The sequence below is a fragment of the Phyllostomus discolor genome, chromosome 8 (assembly GCF_004126475.2).
Source record: "Phyllostomus discolor isolate MPI-MPIP mPhyDis1 chromosome 8, mPhyDis1.pri.v3, whole genome shotgun sequence".
Classification (NCBI taxonomy): domain Eukaryota; kingdom Metazoa; phylum Chordata; class Mammalia; order Chiroptera; family Phyllostomidae; genus Phyllostomus; species Phyllostomus discolor.
This window is the reverse complement of record NC_040910.2, coordinates 1667272-1683121: the sequence shown is the minus strand read 5'-3', so window position 1 is coordinate 1683121 and position 15850 is coordinate 1667272. Positions and strand designations below refer to the sequence as shown.

General features: G+C 65.9%; 1 protein-coding gene across 1 annotated transcript in view; it reads right to left on the bottom strand.

Moving 5' to 3' along the window:
- The window catches only part of SYNPO2 (synaptopodin 2), a 76478-nt gene that overhangs the window by 24354 nt on the left and 36274 nt on the right, over positions 1–15850 (bottom strand). The window contains exon 2 of the mRNA XM_028521716.2: positions 2917–3068. Within this exon, the coding sequence (XP_028377517.1) occupies positions 2917–3068 (152 nt within the window). The remainder of the gene's footprint in view (positions 1–2916; positions 3069–15850) is intronic.

Below are 15850 nucleotides of genomic sequence, written 5' to 3'. Positions count from 1 at the left end.
GCAGCTGAGGCCCTCGGGCCTCACTTCCGTGAGGTTTTATTTTCTTATTTGTTTTTTTCCCTTAAGGAGCAGCACTGTCTGTCTGTGCCTGCCTCTTCCCCCCTCACAAGGCAGCCGGGCTGATGCAGGGTCATCCCTGGGCGGGACTGCGTCCTCCTTCTTGCCAGCTCAAGGGGGTTTGCCCGAGAATTTCCGTGGTCATGCAATCTCAGACTCACAACTTGGCTTTTGACAAAACTAAAACCATCCAATGAGATGCAGCTTTCTCCAAGCACATAATCTATAAAGCTCCCTGGTGATACAAAAAAAAAGTATAATACAGTGCTTTAAAACCACCAGGACAGCACATTAGCTCTTCCTCAGGTCAGATATGAGGGCACCGGGAGGGCCTTGCGGGGAACCAGACGGAGCCACCCCGCACCCTGCCGGCCACCACCACAGACACGGAGCCGAGGGCGGGAACCCACGCCAGCCTCAGAGACCGCACACGGGCGGCGACCGGGCCGGATGAGTGCTCGTGCTTCCTGGTGGCCGACGCACAGTGGATTCACGTGGACAAAACCACGAACGCCCTGGCGTGAAAGCCTCACACCTTACAACACTCACTTCCGTCCAGTCTACACAGGTGCCCAGTTCCACAACTCACGAGTCAGGTGTAGGGAGGCAAGACCTGGCCGCCAACCTGTGTCTCTCTGGCGGGAGGAAGGGTTATTTTGTTTTTGAGAAACAAACGACTGAGGAAGAACCTCGGGCCTCCGGCCAACGGCCTGGAAGGACTGAGACAGAACGCCGTTCCGGAACCGAGCCATTGGCAGAGACGGTTCCATGGGGCACAGCGTGGGGCGATGGGGTGGGCAGTGGGGTGGGGGGGGGGGCGCTGCAGAGCCCGGACCCTGGAGCCCGGGCTCCTCCCTGGGTCCCCATGTCCTCCCTCCGGCCCAGCACACGCTCCTTTGCCAAACACTCGCTCCCTCCTCCCCCCTGAAGTCCCGTCTCCACCGCCCGAGGCGGCGTACAGCCCGCCCTGCCCTGGGGGTGCGCCACGGTCCTGACGACCCTTGTGCACACAAACATCCCTAAACTCGGTCATTTTTCCTGTTCACCGGCCTCATGTCAGTATCACTCTTAGATCAGCCCGAAGAATCTAGAAGAGCAGAGAAAAATCTCCTTCTCCCCAACACATAATTGTGTAATTTAAAAACACCTTGCTTGCTTTAACTCCACTGAGGATAACAGAGACCTCACGATACAGGGGTGTTTTAGGGGGGCCTGACCTGGCCATCTGCAGGCAGCCGGCCAGGAGAAGCAGGCCGCTGGGCCCCGAGCCGGGGAGGGCGGTTCTGGGCGTGGGGGAGGGGGGAGGGGTTTAACTCCAGGAAACCACCCTCGGGTACCAGGGTGCGGGTGACCATGGTGAGGGAGATGAGGTGCCGGCTGCCTTCTGGCAGCTGTGAATTTGAGGCTCTGTTTTCACTATCGTCAGTCATTTGTTAGGTAAGGCCAAACTCTGAAGAGGAAATAGCAGCGATCACAACTGCGTTGGCTGAAGCAGCAGAGAACTAGCTGCCCTGTTCCTGACGGTGAGCAAGGGCCTCCGACGCAGCCGTGGCCGCCCGCCCCGCCCCGCCTGGTGTCCCCAGGGACGGCCGGCCCCGGCATCCCCACCAGAGCGAGGAGGGGTGTCCCCACCGCGCTGTGCTCCCAGAACCGGCCTCGCAGCTCTCGAGACCCTGCAGGGGAGCGGGTCAGGGAAGGGATGCCCCGTCTGGCCTGGCTGCCGTTAGCCCTTTCTGAAGACGGGGTGCTCCCACCGCTCAGGGCTGCTTGCCCCGGCTCGCTGCGGCTGCAGCCGCACACGGCGCCCTTCCCGGTGGCGAGTGGCAGCCGCACACACAAGCAGGGTCCTGAGGGCGCCGACGCCGGGCCTGGTGGGTAAACGTCCGGACGGGAGACGCTAAGAGTGCAGCTGATTTCGTTTATTTCCACGGGATTCTGGCCACGGGGAGGCCGTGTTTGCAGAGAAACAGGGTTGTACTGAGGGACCACGGGGGCCGTGCTGTGGGCGGGGTCCCTGCAGAGCTGGGCGAACAGCCCTGGAGGGCGTGCGGTTCTTCTGTGAGAGGACCCCCCCGGCCCCCCACCCTGCACACCGCCATGCCGGCCTGAGCCTTCCTGCTGGGCGGCCGCGCTGCTGGGACCGGACTGTGCTTTGCACGCAGCGGGGACACGGATGCGGCAGGGCTCTTCCCCTGACATTACCGTCTTTTGTTCTTACGTTTAAACCTCTGCGCTTTGCAGCGGTGAGTGCGAGGGTGGGCTTGAGGGGAGCAGCCTGACAAGTGATTGGCAAGGATGGCCGAGAAACTGGACTTGGACCGCCCTTGTCCAGACCCAAGTGCTGGCTTTCCCAGGGCCTGGCCAGCAGGAATCTGGCTGCTGTTAAGGGGTTTTGTTGTTGTTCTTTTCCTTCTCCTGGGCATGTTCTTTCTATCAAAAAGCTAGTGTACAGTGGAACGGTTTAACATTACATGTTTCAAATGCATGTGTGAACCTGGGAATTGAAAGTTCCTGATCCTGCCCCACCACAAGCCTGGGCCTGGAAGGATTCAATGGTGTTCAACAGTCTGGGCTTTCTAAGGAACTAGCTGTAAATAACTTAAGATTCTCAATGACCTTCTTGAAACGAAGGTTTCCAAGTTGAGTTCCCATCAACCAGGAAATGCAGTGGGTTAAGATGGTTCCTTGTCCAATGACACGGAGGTTTTTCTGTGCCGCTACACCGACCTTCCACAGAGCGCCAGGCTGCACCCGGCTGCACCCGGTGGCACCTGACTTCCCCACGCCTCCCCCCTCCCCCACGCCTGCCCCCGCGGCCTCCAGAGGCGGCAGAGGCCCCGCCCCGCCCGCACCCCGTACCGTTTGACGAGCAGGTGCAGCGAGTCCGCGACGCTCTCCATGAGCTCCACGACCTGGGGGTGGGACAGGCCCGCGCAGGGGCAGCCGTTGATGGAGACCACTTCATCGCCCTCGCGCAGCCCGGACCCCGACGCTTTGCTCTGGCTTCGGATCTGCGGGGGCGAGAGGGAGGCGACGGTCAGCATCCCGGCCCCTGTGCACCCCGCGCCGCCATCCCCCACCCCTAGAAGCCTGCCTTTGGGAGAGGCAGGTTTTGGGAGATTCTGTGTGCGTCTGTGCACCCGTGAGACACGCCCCCCCACCCAGTGCGGCGTCTACACCGCCCACTCCGAATCCTCCCACTCGCACACAGACAGGAAAGGAGAGCAAGTCCCTTCCGGGGGGCGATCGCACGAGAGAGAAAGACTCGAGGGGGTGGGAGGCCGTGTTCGAAGCGAATGCGCCCTGAAGACGCTGTGCAAACACTGCGGTCTCGCTGCGCGGTCTGGCCCCGGCGGAGAGTGGGGTCCCCCGTGAAACACTCTGTGCGAGCCGCGCACAGCGGACGCGGGTGGGCGCGCGCCGGCAGAAGGCGGCGCGGGGGCGGGCGGCCCGCCTAAGGCAGTCGTCCCCGCGCAGCGCGCGGAGCAGCTTCCTGGGTCCGCAGAGCGAGACGAGGACGCGGTCTCCGGGAGCTCGGGGGCCCCAGGCGCACGGAGCTGTCACCGCAGCCTGTGCCGGGGGCGGGAAGGGGTGGCGCGTCGCTCTGCCAGGCAGCCGGAGCCGGAGCCCGCACGGCGTCCGTGTTGGCGGGAGGCCACCGTGGGAATGGTCAGCCGCCCCCGCGCATGCGCGCCGAGGTCCGTGGCGCGTCCAGCGCCCCTTCCGGCCCGTCTGCGCCGCAGGGAGTGTTTTCTCTCCAGAGCCGGCCGCCCGACCGCGGCGGCGGAGGGTCTCCCCTCCACAGAGCTCGCCGGAGGGTCTCGCCTCTCTCCGCCTTTAGCGGGACTGCTGACCCCACAGAGACCACAGGCCAGGGCCCCCCGCGCACAAACACGGCCCTCGCAACCCCCGGCTGCACCGCCGCGGTTCTGCTCGCGGGTGCGCCAGGGAGAGTAAACATTTGCTAGTGCGCAGAGGTCTTGCCTACCTACTGTGTGTTGTTATCATGTGTTGTTGTGATTGCGTAATTAGGCACTGGGCACGTAAGTGAAAACTCATAACTCCTGAAAATATCCTTTTTAAGAAACTTTATTCACTGGTTTTAGGAGAGAGAGTGGAAAGGAGGAAGAGGCAAGGAGGGGAACGCCGGCTGGTGATTCTGCTCACGGATGCGTCGCTGGCTGACGGCTGCCCGAGCCTGACCCGGGGTCGAACCTGCAGCCGCGACACGTCACCCGCGCTCCCAGCGTGCCGGTGCACATCTCGGGGACATCCACTCTGGATGCAGCAGGGCCACTGGCAGCGTGCTGACCCCTGGTCACGGCTAAGGGGCACCCGAGATTCGGCACTGGGCGGGGGCATACTGACGGTGGTCCCCCCGGGCAGCCAGGGGCGTGTGTTGTCCGAGGTCCCCACCGAGACCCCGCCTCTCCGCAGGGAGAAGCTGGGGAGAGCGGACAGAAAGGACATGGAAAGGCCCTTTCTGACCAAGGTACTGCAGGGGTTTCTGCGTCCTGCCGACACGCCCTGCCCGGGGCTGAGTGACGGGACCACGGGCGGACGCCTGAGGTGCGCAAGGAGGCAGCTGCGTCACAGACGCAGACCAGAGGGGCAGGCGATGCGGGTCCTTTGAGCCGGACGGGGCGGCAGAGCGGGAGCCACGCCGGGTCGGGGTGCGGGGGCGGGGGGCGGGGTCACCATCGGCCTGGATGAAGGCAGGGCCCAGGGAGGCGACAGGTGAGGGCGGTGAAGGAAGTTCAGGAACGTGACCGCAGACAACGAGCTAGGAAACCGATGCCTGAGAAATGAAAGCTCGTGAGGAAGTCACGGGGGGTGGGCGATGACCGCCCTGGTGCCCCGCTGTCCGCACGGAGAGCAGGTGACTGCAGGAGGGAAGCCAGGCTGTTCTCAGGAGAGCACCACTAAGTGCGGAGGGAAGGAAGGGACGGGGGTGCCATTTCACAGACGGCCCGGAGGGGGGACTGGCTTCCACGGCACCTCCCAACCGGGCTGCGGGCCGTGCAGGCCGACGTGGGGTCTCCGGGCGCTCCACCCTCAGAACCTGCACCGGAGCTCAGGGGGCGGCGGCCACCCCGAGTCTGGGTCCAAGACGGCACGTCTCTGCTCTGGCCGCGAGGACACACCCAGACCCCGGGCGGGGGTGACTGTCTGCATCCTTAGGGACCCGGCCTGCATCCTCAGGGACCTGGTCTCCATAAAAGTAGAAAGCATTCCCGGTAGCAACCCCTGGCCGCTCCCTGAGGGGGTGGCGGGGGGAGAACGGACTCAGACGGGGCTGGCCCGCCCCACGCCCGCGTCCTCAGGAATGCGCCTGCCGGCGTCCCGCGGGCAGAAATGTGCCGGACGCAGCTGCCTGCCACGGGCTGTTACAGAAAGCAGGCCCCGTGAGGCCGGGCGAGCAAGTTCAAATATGGAATGGTATTCTCCGCGCGCTGTCCTTCCCGGGAACGCGAGCGCCCGGCCCCTGCACGAGGGCCCGGCGGCCAGAGCCCGGGCAGCATGCTCTGCCCGCCTGCGGCAGTTTGCTGGGGGGGCTGCTCGAGGCTTCTGGACGACAGGCAGGCTTCTGTAAACATTTAGACAGCACATGAGAAAAGAGAACTTTTAAAAGAACTCATTAAAAACACATGCACAGTCGCAAAGATGACACAGAGAACTATTACCGCTCCGGAAAGGAGGGTGCCCCAGAGCCAAGACTTCCCGCCGGGCAGTGGCGGACACGCTGGCCCCGCCCGCTGACCACCAGCTCCGCAAGGACGTCTGTGCAGCTCGCAGCCACCCCAGGGGCTCCGAGTGCCGTGAGACGACACCTGGGCCACAGGCAGGGTGCACACCCGCCAGCAGGTGCGGCCTCTGGTTCCCCTCGCCCATGACCTTCACCCTCCGGCGGGCCCCACACGGAGCATGCTGAAGACGGGGTGTTTCCATCAATCCTTGACTCTCATGGGAAACCAAACACGGTGACCTTTCAACTTCCTCCCTGTCATTGCATGACCCTGAAGCCAAGCCACGGAGCCAATGACCAAGGGCTCGTTTCGTGCGGAAACTGCTGTCCGCGTTAATCAAATCGGCCGGGCAGAACGCGGCGTCTTCTGGTACCCGGAGGAAATGGAGAAGTCACGTGAAGGATAAGGGTATTAGAGCGCCGTGACGGGTCAAAGCTAGTGCACAGGCGTCTGATATCACTCGAGCAAACCACACAGTGACCTACGGGAACTGTGCTTTCAAAGGACAAACCCACACTGATTTCCTGGGACGAGGACCTCCCTGCCGCACAGAGTTTGTGCAGGACAGCTCAGGCAGCACCGAGCCCACTCTTCCTTTGGAGGACCTGGGCCCTCGCTACGGGGAACGCGGCTCACCTAACGGGGCGCCTTCCACCAGACGTGCCCGCTGTAAAAATGAAGCATTGCAGCACCATAAAGAAAACAAACAAGAGCCCGGCTGGCGTAGCTCAGTGGATGGAGCGCGGGCTGTGAACCAAAGTGTCACAGGTTCGATTCCCAGTCAGGGTACATGCCTGGATTGCAGGCCACGGCCCCCAGCAACCACACATTGATGTTTCTCTCTCTCTCTCTCCCCCCCCCTTCCCTTCCCTCTCTAAAAATAGATAAATAAAATCTTAAAAAAAAGAAAAGAAAACAAGAAACACCCAGCATGCCCCTTCGGGGGTTCTCGGAACTCCAGCCCCTGCCCCCCACACGCCGCTGCCGGGGCTGCCGGCTGCTCCGCACGCACGGGCTTCCCCCTTGACCTTGACGGTCTGACCGGGTGAGGCCCTGGAAATCCTGTTGGAGGATCCTGGGGGCCGGGTGCACGGCAAAGGGCAGCCACCTGCCTGACTCGTGGGCCAGCAGGGGCGTGCCCGGGGAAGGAGTGCCCGAAGGTGCTGTCCCTACCCCCCACCATGGCCGTGCCCGTGCCGTGCGGGCAGCCGGCGTGGAAACACACGGGTGTGCGAGTGCTCCATGTACAGGGCTGTGTCCTCCCCCAGTTTGCAGGGGAGGGTGCACTCTGCTTTCTCTCGTCCTGGGCTCCTTCCCGGCCAGCTGACCCATCCTCCCCTTGACTGTAAGGGGGGGGGGGGAGGGCACGGGCCAGGACGCTGCAAACGCCCAGGGCCTCCCTCACGACACAGGTTAACGACCCCCCTCAGGGCCACGGGGTCAAGGTGGAAGTGAAGGACAGCCACGCAACGGTAGTGACTTCTGGCCTCTTGGCCAGGGCGCATGAGGACGAGAGCCAGTGGGGACTCAGACTCGCCAGTGGGCAGCGCGGTGACAGGCCCTGGCCCACCCCTGGGTGGGAACGCGGGGCCCCACCAACTGACTGGGGTCCCGGTGGGGGGGGGGGATGTGGGGGTGCTGTGCTCAGAGCCCTGCTGGACGGAAGTCTCAGCAGCAGTGGGGGGAGGGGCGGGGAGGCGCAGGGAGCGGGGAGGCGGCGGAGGCACTGACCCTCCGGCTCCAGCTCTGAGGAGTGCACGCCTGTGTCCACTTGTCCAGCCTGCTGCTCCGTGCTTCCCCTCCCCCCGCCCCTCCACCGCTGTCCCCTTTGCCCTGGAGCCCAGCCCTGGCAGCACCGGCGGCGATGAGGTCACCGGCCCCAGAATACGGCCCTGTTGCGGAGGCAGCCGCTTCGCCGTTCAGCCGGCGTTTCTGCCCCACCCCGCAGCGCCCGGGGGGAGCCGGGCCAGCGGAGCAGCTGCCAGTCTGGCTGCTTGGCTGAGCAGGGTGGCGACCCCGGGCCGCACACCGTGTGTGTCTCCGCCATGTCCTGTCCCACACGCAGCCCGGCAAGTGCCCTCTGCTCCCACGGGCCACCAGGGCTGGGGGGAGCGGCGTGGCCCCCACTCCGGGGTGCTCGCCCAAGGGCCGCGGCCCGGACGTGACAAGCAGAGAGAGGTTGAAACAGAAATGACCTTCCCTGACGCCCCTCTTCTCGGCTCTGTGGGCATTGGCCTCTCGCTCCCTGTCCCCTCAGGGAGTCGCCAAACCTTGCCGCCTGGACGGAGCGGTGGGAGGGGCTCCCCCAGCTCTCGTCACACTGCGGGCTCCTGGCCGGTCCCCAGGTGACTGCACTACGAAGCCCCCCGCCGGCTCCCCCAGAGGAAGGGACCTTCCGGGGCCAGAACTCGGCCGTGCGGAACCCGGGGCTTCCAGCCCTCCGGAACGTCCCGGGCCCCGGCCTGAGCCGGGCGCCGGTCACCGGCTGGAGGACGCTCCTTCTCTGTTGGGAGCCCACCCTGTGTCCCGAGGGTCCCCCTGTCTGCGGACACGGCTCTGCCCCCAGAACCCAGGGCAGACGGGCTCCCCTGAGGCCTGCCCCCCACCCCCCACCCCCCACTCCGCACCACACGGAGATGGGCAGGCTGTGCAGTCATTGCATGCCCGGCGCTTTGTAACTCACGCTTCAGTGATCAGACCCCACGCCCTCTCCGCTCCTGACCTGTGTCTTCCCGGAGACCAGAACCTGTTCCAACCCCTTGTCACCGATGTGGTGACTCGGTCGTGACAACAGCCCCGGGGCACCACTGGGTGCGCGCGCACACACACACACACACACACACACACGCCTTCCGACCCTCACAGCAACCAGGAGGGGCAAGGCACCTGCACCCATTCCTCGGAGGAAGGAACTGAGTCTCTGAGACAGGGCTGGGCGCCCCCGAGGTCACGCTCTCAGGGAGCAATTGACTGGCATCTCTCTGAGCCCACCATTGCAGCCAGAACCCGTCTTCTTACAGAACTCTGCTCCACGGGGGTGGGGGTGGGGGTGGGGGAGGGGAGAAAAGTGGAAGGTCTCGGGCTCCGACCCACGTGTTGGAGGAGGACTCGCAGCCCGCTGGGGCTGCAGAGCTGAGAGGGACAGAGAGAACTGGGCACGTGCCGCCCTCAGCTCCCTGTGTGTGCGGGGGCAGAGGAGGGGGGCAGCTGGGACCCCGGCAGGGCCGCAGGCCAGGGGTCGGGCTCCAGGACCCTGACCCCCGCGGGGCGCGCCCCCTCTGCAGAATGTGCATCTCAAAGGGGACGCCGACCCCCAGGCGTGGGAGCTTGTCTGCCCGTCTAAACGTCTGTCTCCTCAAGTCCCCTGGGGGCCACGGAGCAAGAGTCACAGTTTCTACAAGTTTTCCCGAGCAACGGTCTCATCTCCAAACACAGAGGCTAGTATCTAAATCACGCAAGGTAGCGCGGTCGGTTGCCTCCTTGTTGGGCCACCAAAAAAGGGAAGGAACATCTCGCCTTCCAAAGGGACTTCCCAGCCGGCGGCCACGGGGGCCTGCCAAGCTCATACCTCGGAGCGGCACGGGGGTGGCCGAGTTCACCGAGTTCAGAGCGCCGCCAGCCCCCGGGGGTGGGTGCTGGGACGCTCGTGTGTGCTCAGGGCCACGCTCGAGCCTCGCGATTCTCCCTGATTAACTGACATCCGCTTTCTCGGAGAAGAATGTGTTTAGCGAGCACGGCCGGTCAGCCCCGGCCTGGAGGACCCCCAGATCCGCAAGGCAGAGCCGGGGCAGGCCCTCCCCCTCCGCTCCCCCACCCCCACCCCCACCCGGCCTTGGCAGGCCCTGGAGGCCGGGACAGGCCGGGGCCCAGCGCCACCCCTGCGCGCAGCTGCAGGAGCTCCGGGCTGACTTGAGATGGGCGGACTGAGCCGGCCCCAGCAGCCTGCTGGGCGGCACCGCCGCTCTGAGGAACAATGTATCTGTCCGAGGGCTTGTCCAGAAAAGGAAACCAGGAGAGCCCGCGGGACGGGGTGCCCGTAAAAGTCCTGCCCGGAGGGGCAGGGGGAGGGGCAGGGGCCCAGACCGAGCGCTCAGCCCGCAGGGGACAGGCGCCCCCCCCCCAGTGCGCAGGTGAGCGGCGGCGGCCCCCCCCCCCCCCCCCCACTCCGCAGCCGAATGCCCGCTCACACACACGCTGTTCTGGACCCGGCTTCCCGCAGCCATCGGGGTTCTCGGGGGTCGGCACGGGTCACAGGGCGCTCTGCGCCCTCGCTGGTGGGCTTCCGCCTCTCTCTGACGGGAGAACCCCGACTTCCATCCCCCCGCCCCCGCAGAGCCCCCCGGTCTGCGGCGGCCGCGCCTCGGGTGCCAGGCGCAGGCTCTCTGCAGAGCGGAGCCGCGTGTCGGGGGCGCCCTGCGGCGCGGGCAGCGGCTGCCCCCAGCAGCGGCCTCCCAGGAGAGCCAGGCCCGTCCGAATACCAGGGCACACGGGCCAGCCTCGGGTCCCAGGTCTGCAGTGGGGCTCCCCACCGTGGCCCCACGCAGCCCGCCCTCCGCCGCCTCTCCTCTGGTCCCCCCACACCTTCGCTCGGGAGCGGGGGGCTTCATGGGGCAGGGCTTGCCGACCGACAGAACTGACCCTACACGCCCCCACCCCCCTCCCTCCCTCGCTCGCTGGCTCCGCCCTCAGCCCTGCGCAGCCCACCACACCCGGCACACCCCGCTCACTCCGGGAGAGCCCCGCACCTTTCCCAAGGGCTGTCACTAAATGCCGGCGTCTCCTCTGCACCCCACCCTTCTCTCCCTCCCTCGGCCAGGCCGCCCCCCACTGCCGGGCCCCCGCACGTGCCGCCTCTGCCTAGAATGTTCTCCCTTCGCCTCTCCGCATGGCTCCCTCCTCCTCATCCCTGGTTCTTTCTCGGCTCACGTGGGGGGGGGGGCGGAGAATCAGACTTCCCCGCAAAGGCCAAGAAGGCCACGTGCTCCCTCAGGCCCAGCGCCCACTCTCTGTCCCCCTTCCTCTGTCCAGTCGTGTCAGCCCTGGGGGCCTCTCAACTGTGACAGGAGGGTCGGCCTCGAGGGGCACGTGTCCGGAGGAACTACCAGCTGGTGAGCCGAGGGCCTTGTGGTTCCTGTCCTCCATTTACGAAGAAGGACAAGGTGGTCACACAAAATAAGGGCCACTGACCAGGGCCAGCAGCACACTGGTCACTGGAGCCCACCGGGAGCCCTGGGGCCAGCAGGGGGACCGGGGCGGGCTCGTGTTCACACCCAAGGTGGGCGGGTGGCTGGGAGGGCGGAGCGAGGCCCGGGCTGGGTGCAGGCTTCGTGGGCCGGGTGCACCCCAGACGGCGCGGAACTGGTGGAAAGCACCTGGCCCCAGGTCTTGACCATGCCTGGGCGCCCCTGTGCCCACAGCTGGAGGGGGGACCGCCGGCTGTGGGCCGTGCACAGCATGCGCGGAGACTCCACGGGGCAGCTGGACCCCAAAGAAGCCATAGCGGGGCCCAGAGCCAGGCCTCCCTGTGACTCAGGTGGGCGTGGGGCCCCACCCTGGTGCGTGCCACCCTCCGGGTGTCCTGTCTGCGGTCCCGGCACCTCGCAAGCCCGGAAGCATCTGAAGACCGAGCACTCGCTATTTTTGATCTCCCAGCAGGACCCACGGGAGTCACGGGCTCCTTTGGGGACCGACCACGGGCCCTGGCAGCTGTGACTTCAGCTGCAAATAAAAGAGAGCAGGTCACGCTCCACGTGACAATGAGTGTCGTGTGGCCGCCCCCCTGCAGTGTCTCACTGACCACAAAGAGGACCATGCCCTATGAGTCAGGCCGAGGCCCAGTGTGCGAGGCATGGAGACCCCCGTGGCAGGGGTGGGAGGAGCGAGGGCTGGCTGCGGGTCTGGGAGGCAGTGCAGGGGCCCCGGCCGCCGCCTCCAGGAAGCCCGGGAGCAAGCCCCGAGACCTTGAGGCCATGGAGCCCCCCCTCAACCCCCCGTGAGGTGCTCTTCCAGGCAGAGGCGAAGGTGGGATGGCAGGCGGCGCAGTCCCTGCTGCAAACAAAACGACAGAAGTGCGGCGTCCACCTCCGAGGGCGACGCAGACCTGCGAGTGGGAACCTCGGCGTCAGACTGCATGAACTCAACGCAGGGGGGGCGGGGGCGGGGGCGGGGGGACTGCATCGCACGGCCTGCGGAAGGGGACACGGGCTGGCTGTGCACCAAGGCCCAGCCTCCCCCCACCCGACTGTGGGTCCTAGACACCAAGTGCCACTGTGACCTCAGGGGAGGCGGGGGCCTGGTGGAGGTGCTCGGGGTGGGGGGACAGCCGCCTGCAACGGGTGGGGGGTGGGCTCCTGCTGGGAAGCACCTTCTTTGCTTGATCTTGGAGAGTAAGAAGTCCCTTCCTTGAGCATTTGGGCAGCACACAGGGTCAGTGTGAGTGCCGGACGGATGCTGGGGTCGCGGCGGCGAGCGGGCAGGCGAGACCCTGGCCCCTACCTGCAGGCAGGCAGAGGGGAACCGAAAGGAGGGAGACGGCATGGGCGGGCGGGGCCTGGGGTGCCCTTCCGAAGGCTGGTGCCGGCCCGGGTCAGTGCTGGCCCCAGTGCCGAGTGACCACCATCATCGTCTCCTGACCAGGGAGAGGAGCCGCTGGCGCTCAGCGTCAACACCAGCTCCTCTGGGGAAGGGCCCCTCAGGGCCGAATGGCGACTCCGGGGCCCCCGGGCCCCCTGGGAGGTGCCCTAGTTCTAGCACCTGCACTTGTGGGGGGCCAACCACCCACCTCCCTTGCCCCCAGACGGAGGCCCTGCTCATGTATGGGTCCGCACACGAAGCCCCGGCTCCCACTGACCCTCCTCAGAACGGCCTCCAGACCGCCCTGGGCCCCGGGGCACCTCCCACACTTCGGTTAGAAACAGACCAGAGCCCAGGCCCCCCTCCTCACCCGGGCGAGTCCTGTTTTCAGAAAGAGCTGTCACTCCCCCCGCTGCTGGGACCTCCGCTTTCAGGGACGTCCCCTCGGCCCCGGGAGCAGGGCTGCCCCCCGCCATGCGTGCCCCCCCACGAACACGCCTCCCCGTCCTCGGTCTGCAGGTTCTCTGACACACGCAAGCGTGTGCAGCGTGAGCACCGCACGCCGAGGCCCCGACGGGCACGGGACACCGAGAGGCACACGGGTGCACACGGGCTGGCGCCAGGGCTGCTGACGGACTCCTGTCGGCCGCACGCCGGCCACTCCCCCGTTCGGATGAACGGGGTCGGAACCACCTCCCGCCCACGACCTCGCGTCCGAAACCCGACGCAGCACACACACAGCCGCGGGAGCCTTCTGCTGCCTGAACTGGAGCTTGAACTGGAGCGCTCCCCCTGAGCGGCCCGTGGGGCCTTGGGGGAAAGGACCACCCCAGCGACTGTTCATCGGGAAAGTGCCACGTGTCGGACACCAAGCTCATCGCCTCACACGCCTGACTTTCCTGAGTCACATCCCGGCTTTGTGACGTCGTGGTGATGACAGCACACGCTTTACATGTTGTTGTGAAGAAGACAGAAAAAGCATCGTAACAACCACACGTGCACGAAGCGAACAGAAACACGAACGTTAAAACTAACAGAGGGACGGAGAAATCACGTGCTGGTGTGTTTAAAGGGGGATTTTCTTCTGGCTCCGCTCTCAGACGAACCGTGCACACGACTCACTGAAGGGAAGCGTCTAGAAGCCGTGGTTCCGGCGCACACTAGACACTGCAGCAAGGGAAGAGAGTAAAACATAGCTGAGTGCCACCGTCTCTACATCCGAGTGAAACCCTAGAGAATGAGCAGCGGGATATTCCGTCCCTCCTGGCTGCTCCTTGGCTGGCACGTTCTACGTTCCAAAGAAAGTGAGTTTTTTTACAGCCCTGGCAGACAATTCTTGGACCTTAGTTTTTGGTTTATTCCACCTTTGCCGACATGCTCCGCGAACGTGACCCAGTCAATGAACCTTTGCCGCGTCCACCTGCTTGTCCGCAATGAGCTCGGCGTCTCTGTCCGCGCTTTCGCCTGCCGCAAGGGGGCGCTCACGAGCCCCTCGGAGAGGCGTCCCTCCTCGCGTTGCCCAGGGAGACCGCGGCAGCTTCACGCGCGGGACGCAGGGCGCCTGCGGCCACGCGCACGAGCAGCAGCAGCCCGAGGGCACTCTCGGGCCCGTTCAGGGCTGCCGACCACCGAGCAGTTGCCGGAAGCTTTCGGGGCGGTGTCAGCAGCACGCCCAGCAGCATTCTGTTTCCAGGTGGCCGAGACACCCAGCGGGGCGTCGGTGAGAAGCAGATGGGAGGGGCCGAGCAGCCCCGCCTGGAAGCAGCGTGGGGACCACGTGGAGGTGGGGGTGCTGGCCCAAGGGCTCTCGGAACGGACCCCTCCCTGCCGCCTGTGGTTCCCCCCCCCCCCCCCGCCGTGGGCTGGGGAGGGCGGAGGTGGCCACGCGTGCCCATCACCACCGCTCAGGCCAGGGGGTCGGTGCTGCGGCCCACCAAGGCCACTGAGGTCAGGGTCAAGTTTTCCAGCTACTTTCCAACTCACAGGAGACCCGAGAAAGAAGGAAGGCCGGGTTTCCCGGATGCTACCCGGGTGGCTTCGTTCAGACGCTGGTGCCCTGTGGGGCAGACGCTGGAATTCTGTTTTCCAGACCCTGACGGACCTGGCAGAGCGTGGGGCAACCTACGGGATGCCGGTGGCCCAGGAACCCCAGGCTGGGTGGGCGTCTGTGCGCACCTCGGACCTGCTTTGTCGGCTGTGGCTCACAGAGGGGGGGCCGGCAGGGGAGAGGACGCCGGCCCTGCGTTCACAGGGCCCCACCGGGGCCACCGCAGAGTGGAGGGAGACAAGTCAGCAAACGCGGCCACACCGGGCCCTGCCGCCTGCTGGCCCATCCGTCTGCAGAGGGCGGTGGGGTCTGGGCCGAGACTGGGTGCCCACGGGGTCGTGGCCCCAGGGAGGGGGTCTCCTGCTGTGCGGACCCTGGGGGCTGAGTGTGCTCGGGGGCAGGGGAGGCACAGGCGTGTCGGCACGTTTCCCGTTTGAGTCCCACGGACACCGAGGGGGATGAGACAGAGGCCGGGGTTGAGCTCAGATTCCCCAGCAGCTGGTCAGCGCCAAGTGGCCCGGCCCTGCCCGGCTTAGCTGTCCGAGGGCTGCGGGATTACGTAAACGGTTGGAGTCCCTGTGGAACGCAGCTCGGGCAGCTGGCAGGGCCGCAGGGGCGGCCGCAGCGGACAGCGCGGCACAGAATTAGATCCCAGGTCAGAGATGAGGTCAGGTTGCAGCACCGGGTTCTGATGTGCCCAGCCTGGCCGGCACTTGTTGAGTAAGTTGCTTGTGGGCACCTCAGCAGCACCCAGTGAACGCTTGTTGATTGGCTGAGTGACGTACTGACAGACAAAATGCACCCTGGGCACGACACTCGGGGCGGGGGAGTCGGTAGGGGGCTCTGCCTGAACTCTGTTCCCGAGCCAGAGGCTTCGGCGGGCTCAGCTGTTCCTGCCGCAGGAGCCCCTCCAGTGTGCAGCACAGACGCCCCTCCGTCCCGGCCCCCGCCCCTGCCTGCACAGTCACGGTCACGGTCACGGTCACGGCCACGGTCACAGGGAGGGAGGGGAGGATGAGAAAAAATGACAGGGGTGGCTGCCGACGTCGGGGGCCCTGCTCCACGTGGGAGCTGCCAACAGCAGCCTCTGCGGGGACTCAGAGGCCGATGGCTCAGCTGTCACCTCCTGAAAGGGGACACAGAGGGCAGGCCAGGTCCAGGAGCAGGAGGCGCCGCCAGGCGCAGGGCGGAAGGGCGGAAGGGGGGGCAGCAGCCGAGGAGCGCGAAGCGCACAGCAGAACCAACAGAGGAACCCCAGGGTCCCCTGCCCTGATGCACCCAATCCCGCTCCATCCCAGAGAGCCAGGGTCCCATGCCTCAGTGGGTGCAGGGTCCCTGGGGTGCTGGCCCTTGCCACAGACGGCCCAGCCCACGCCTGGGGCCAAGAGGCAGCGGGTCTCGGCTAGAGCCCGTGAGCCTGTGTTTC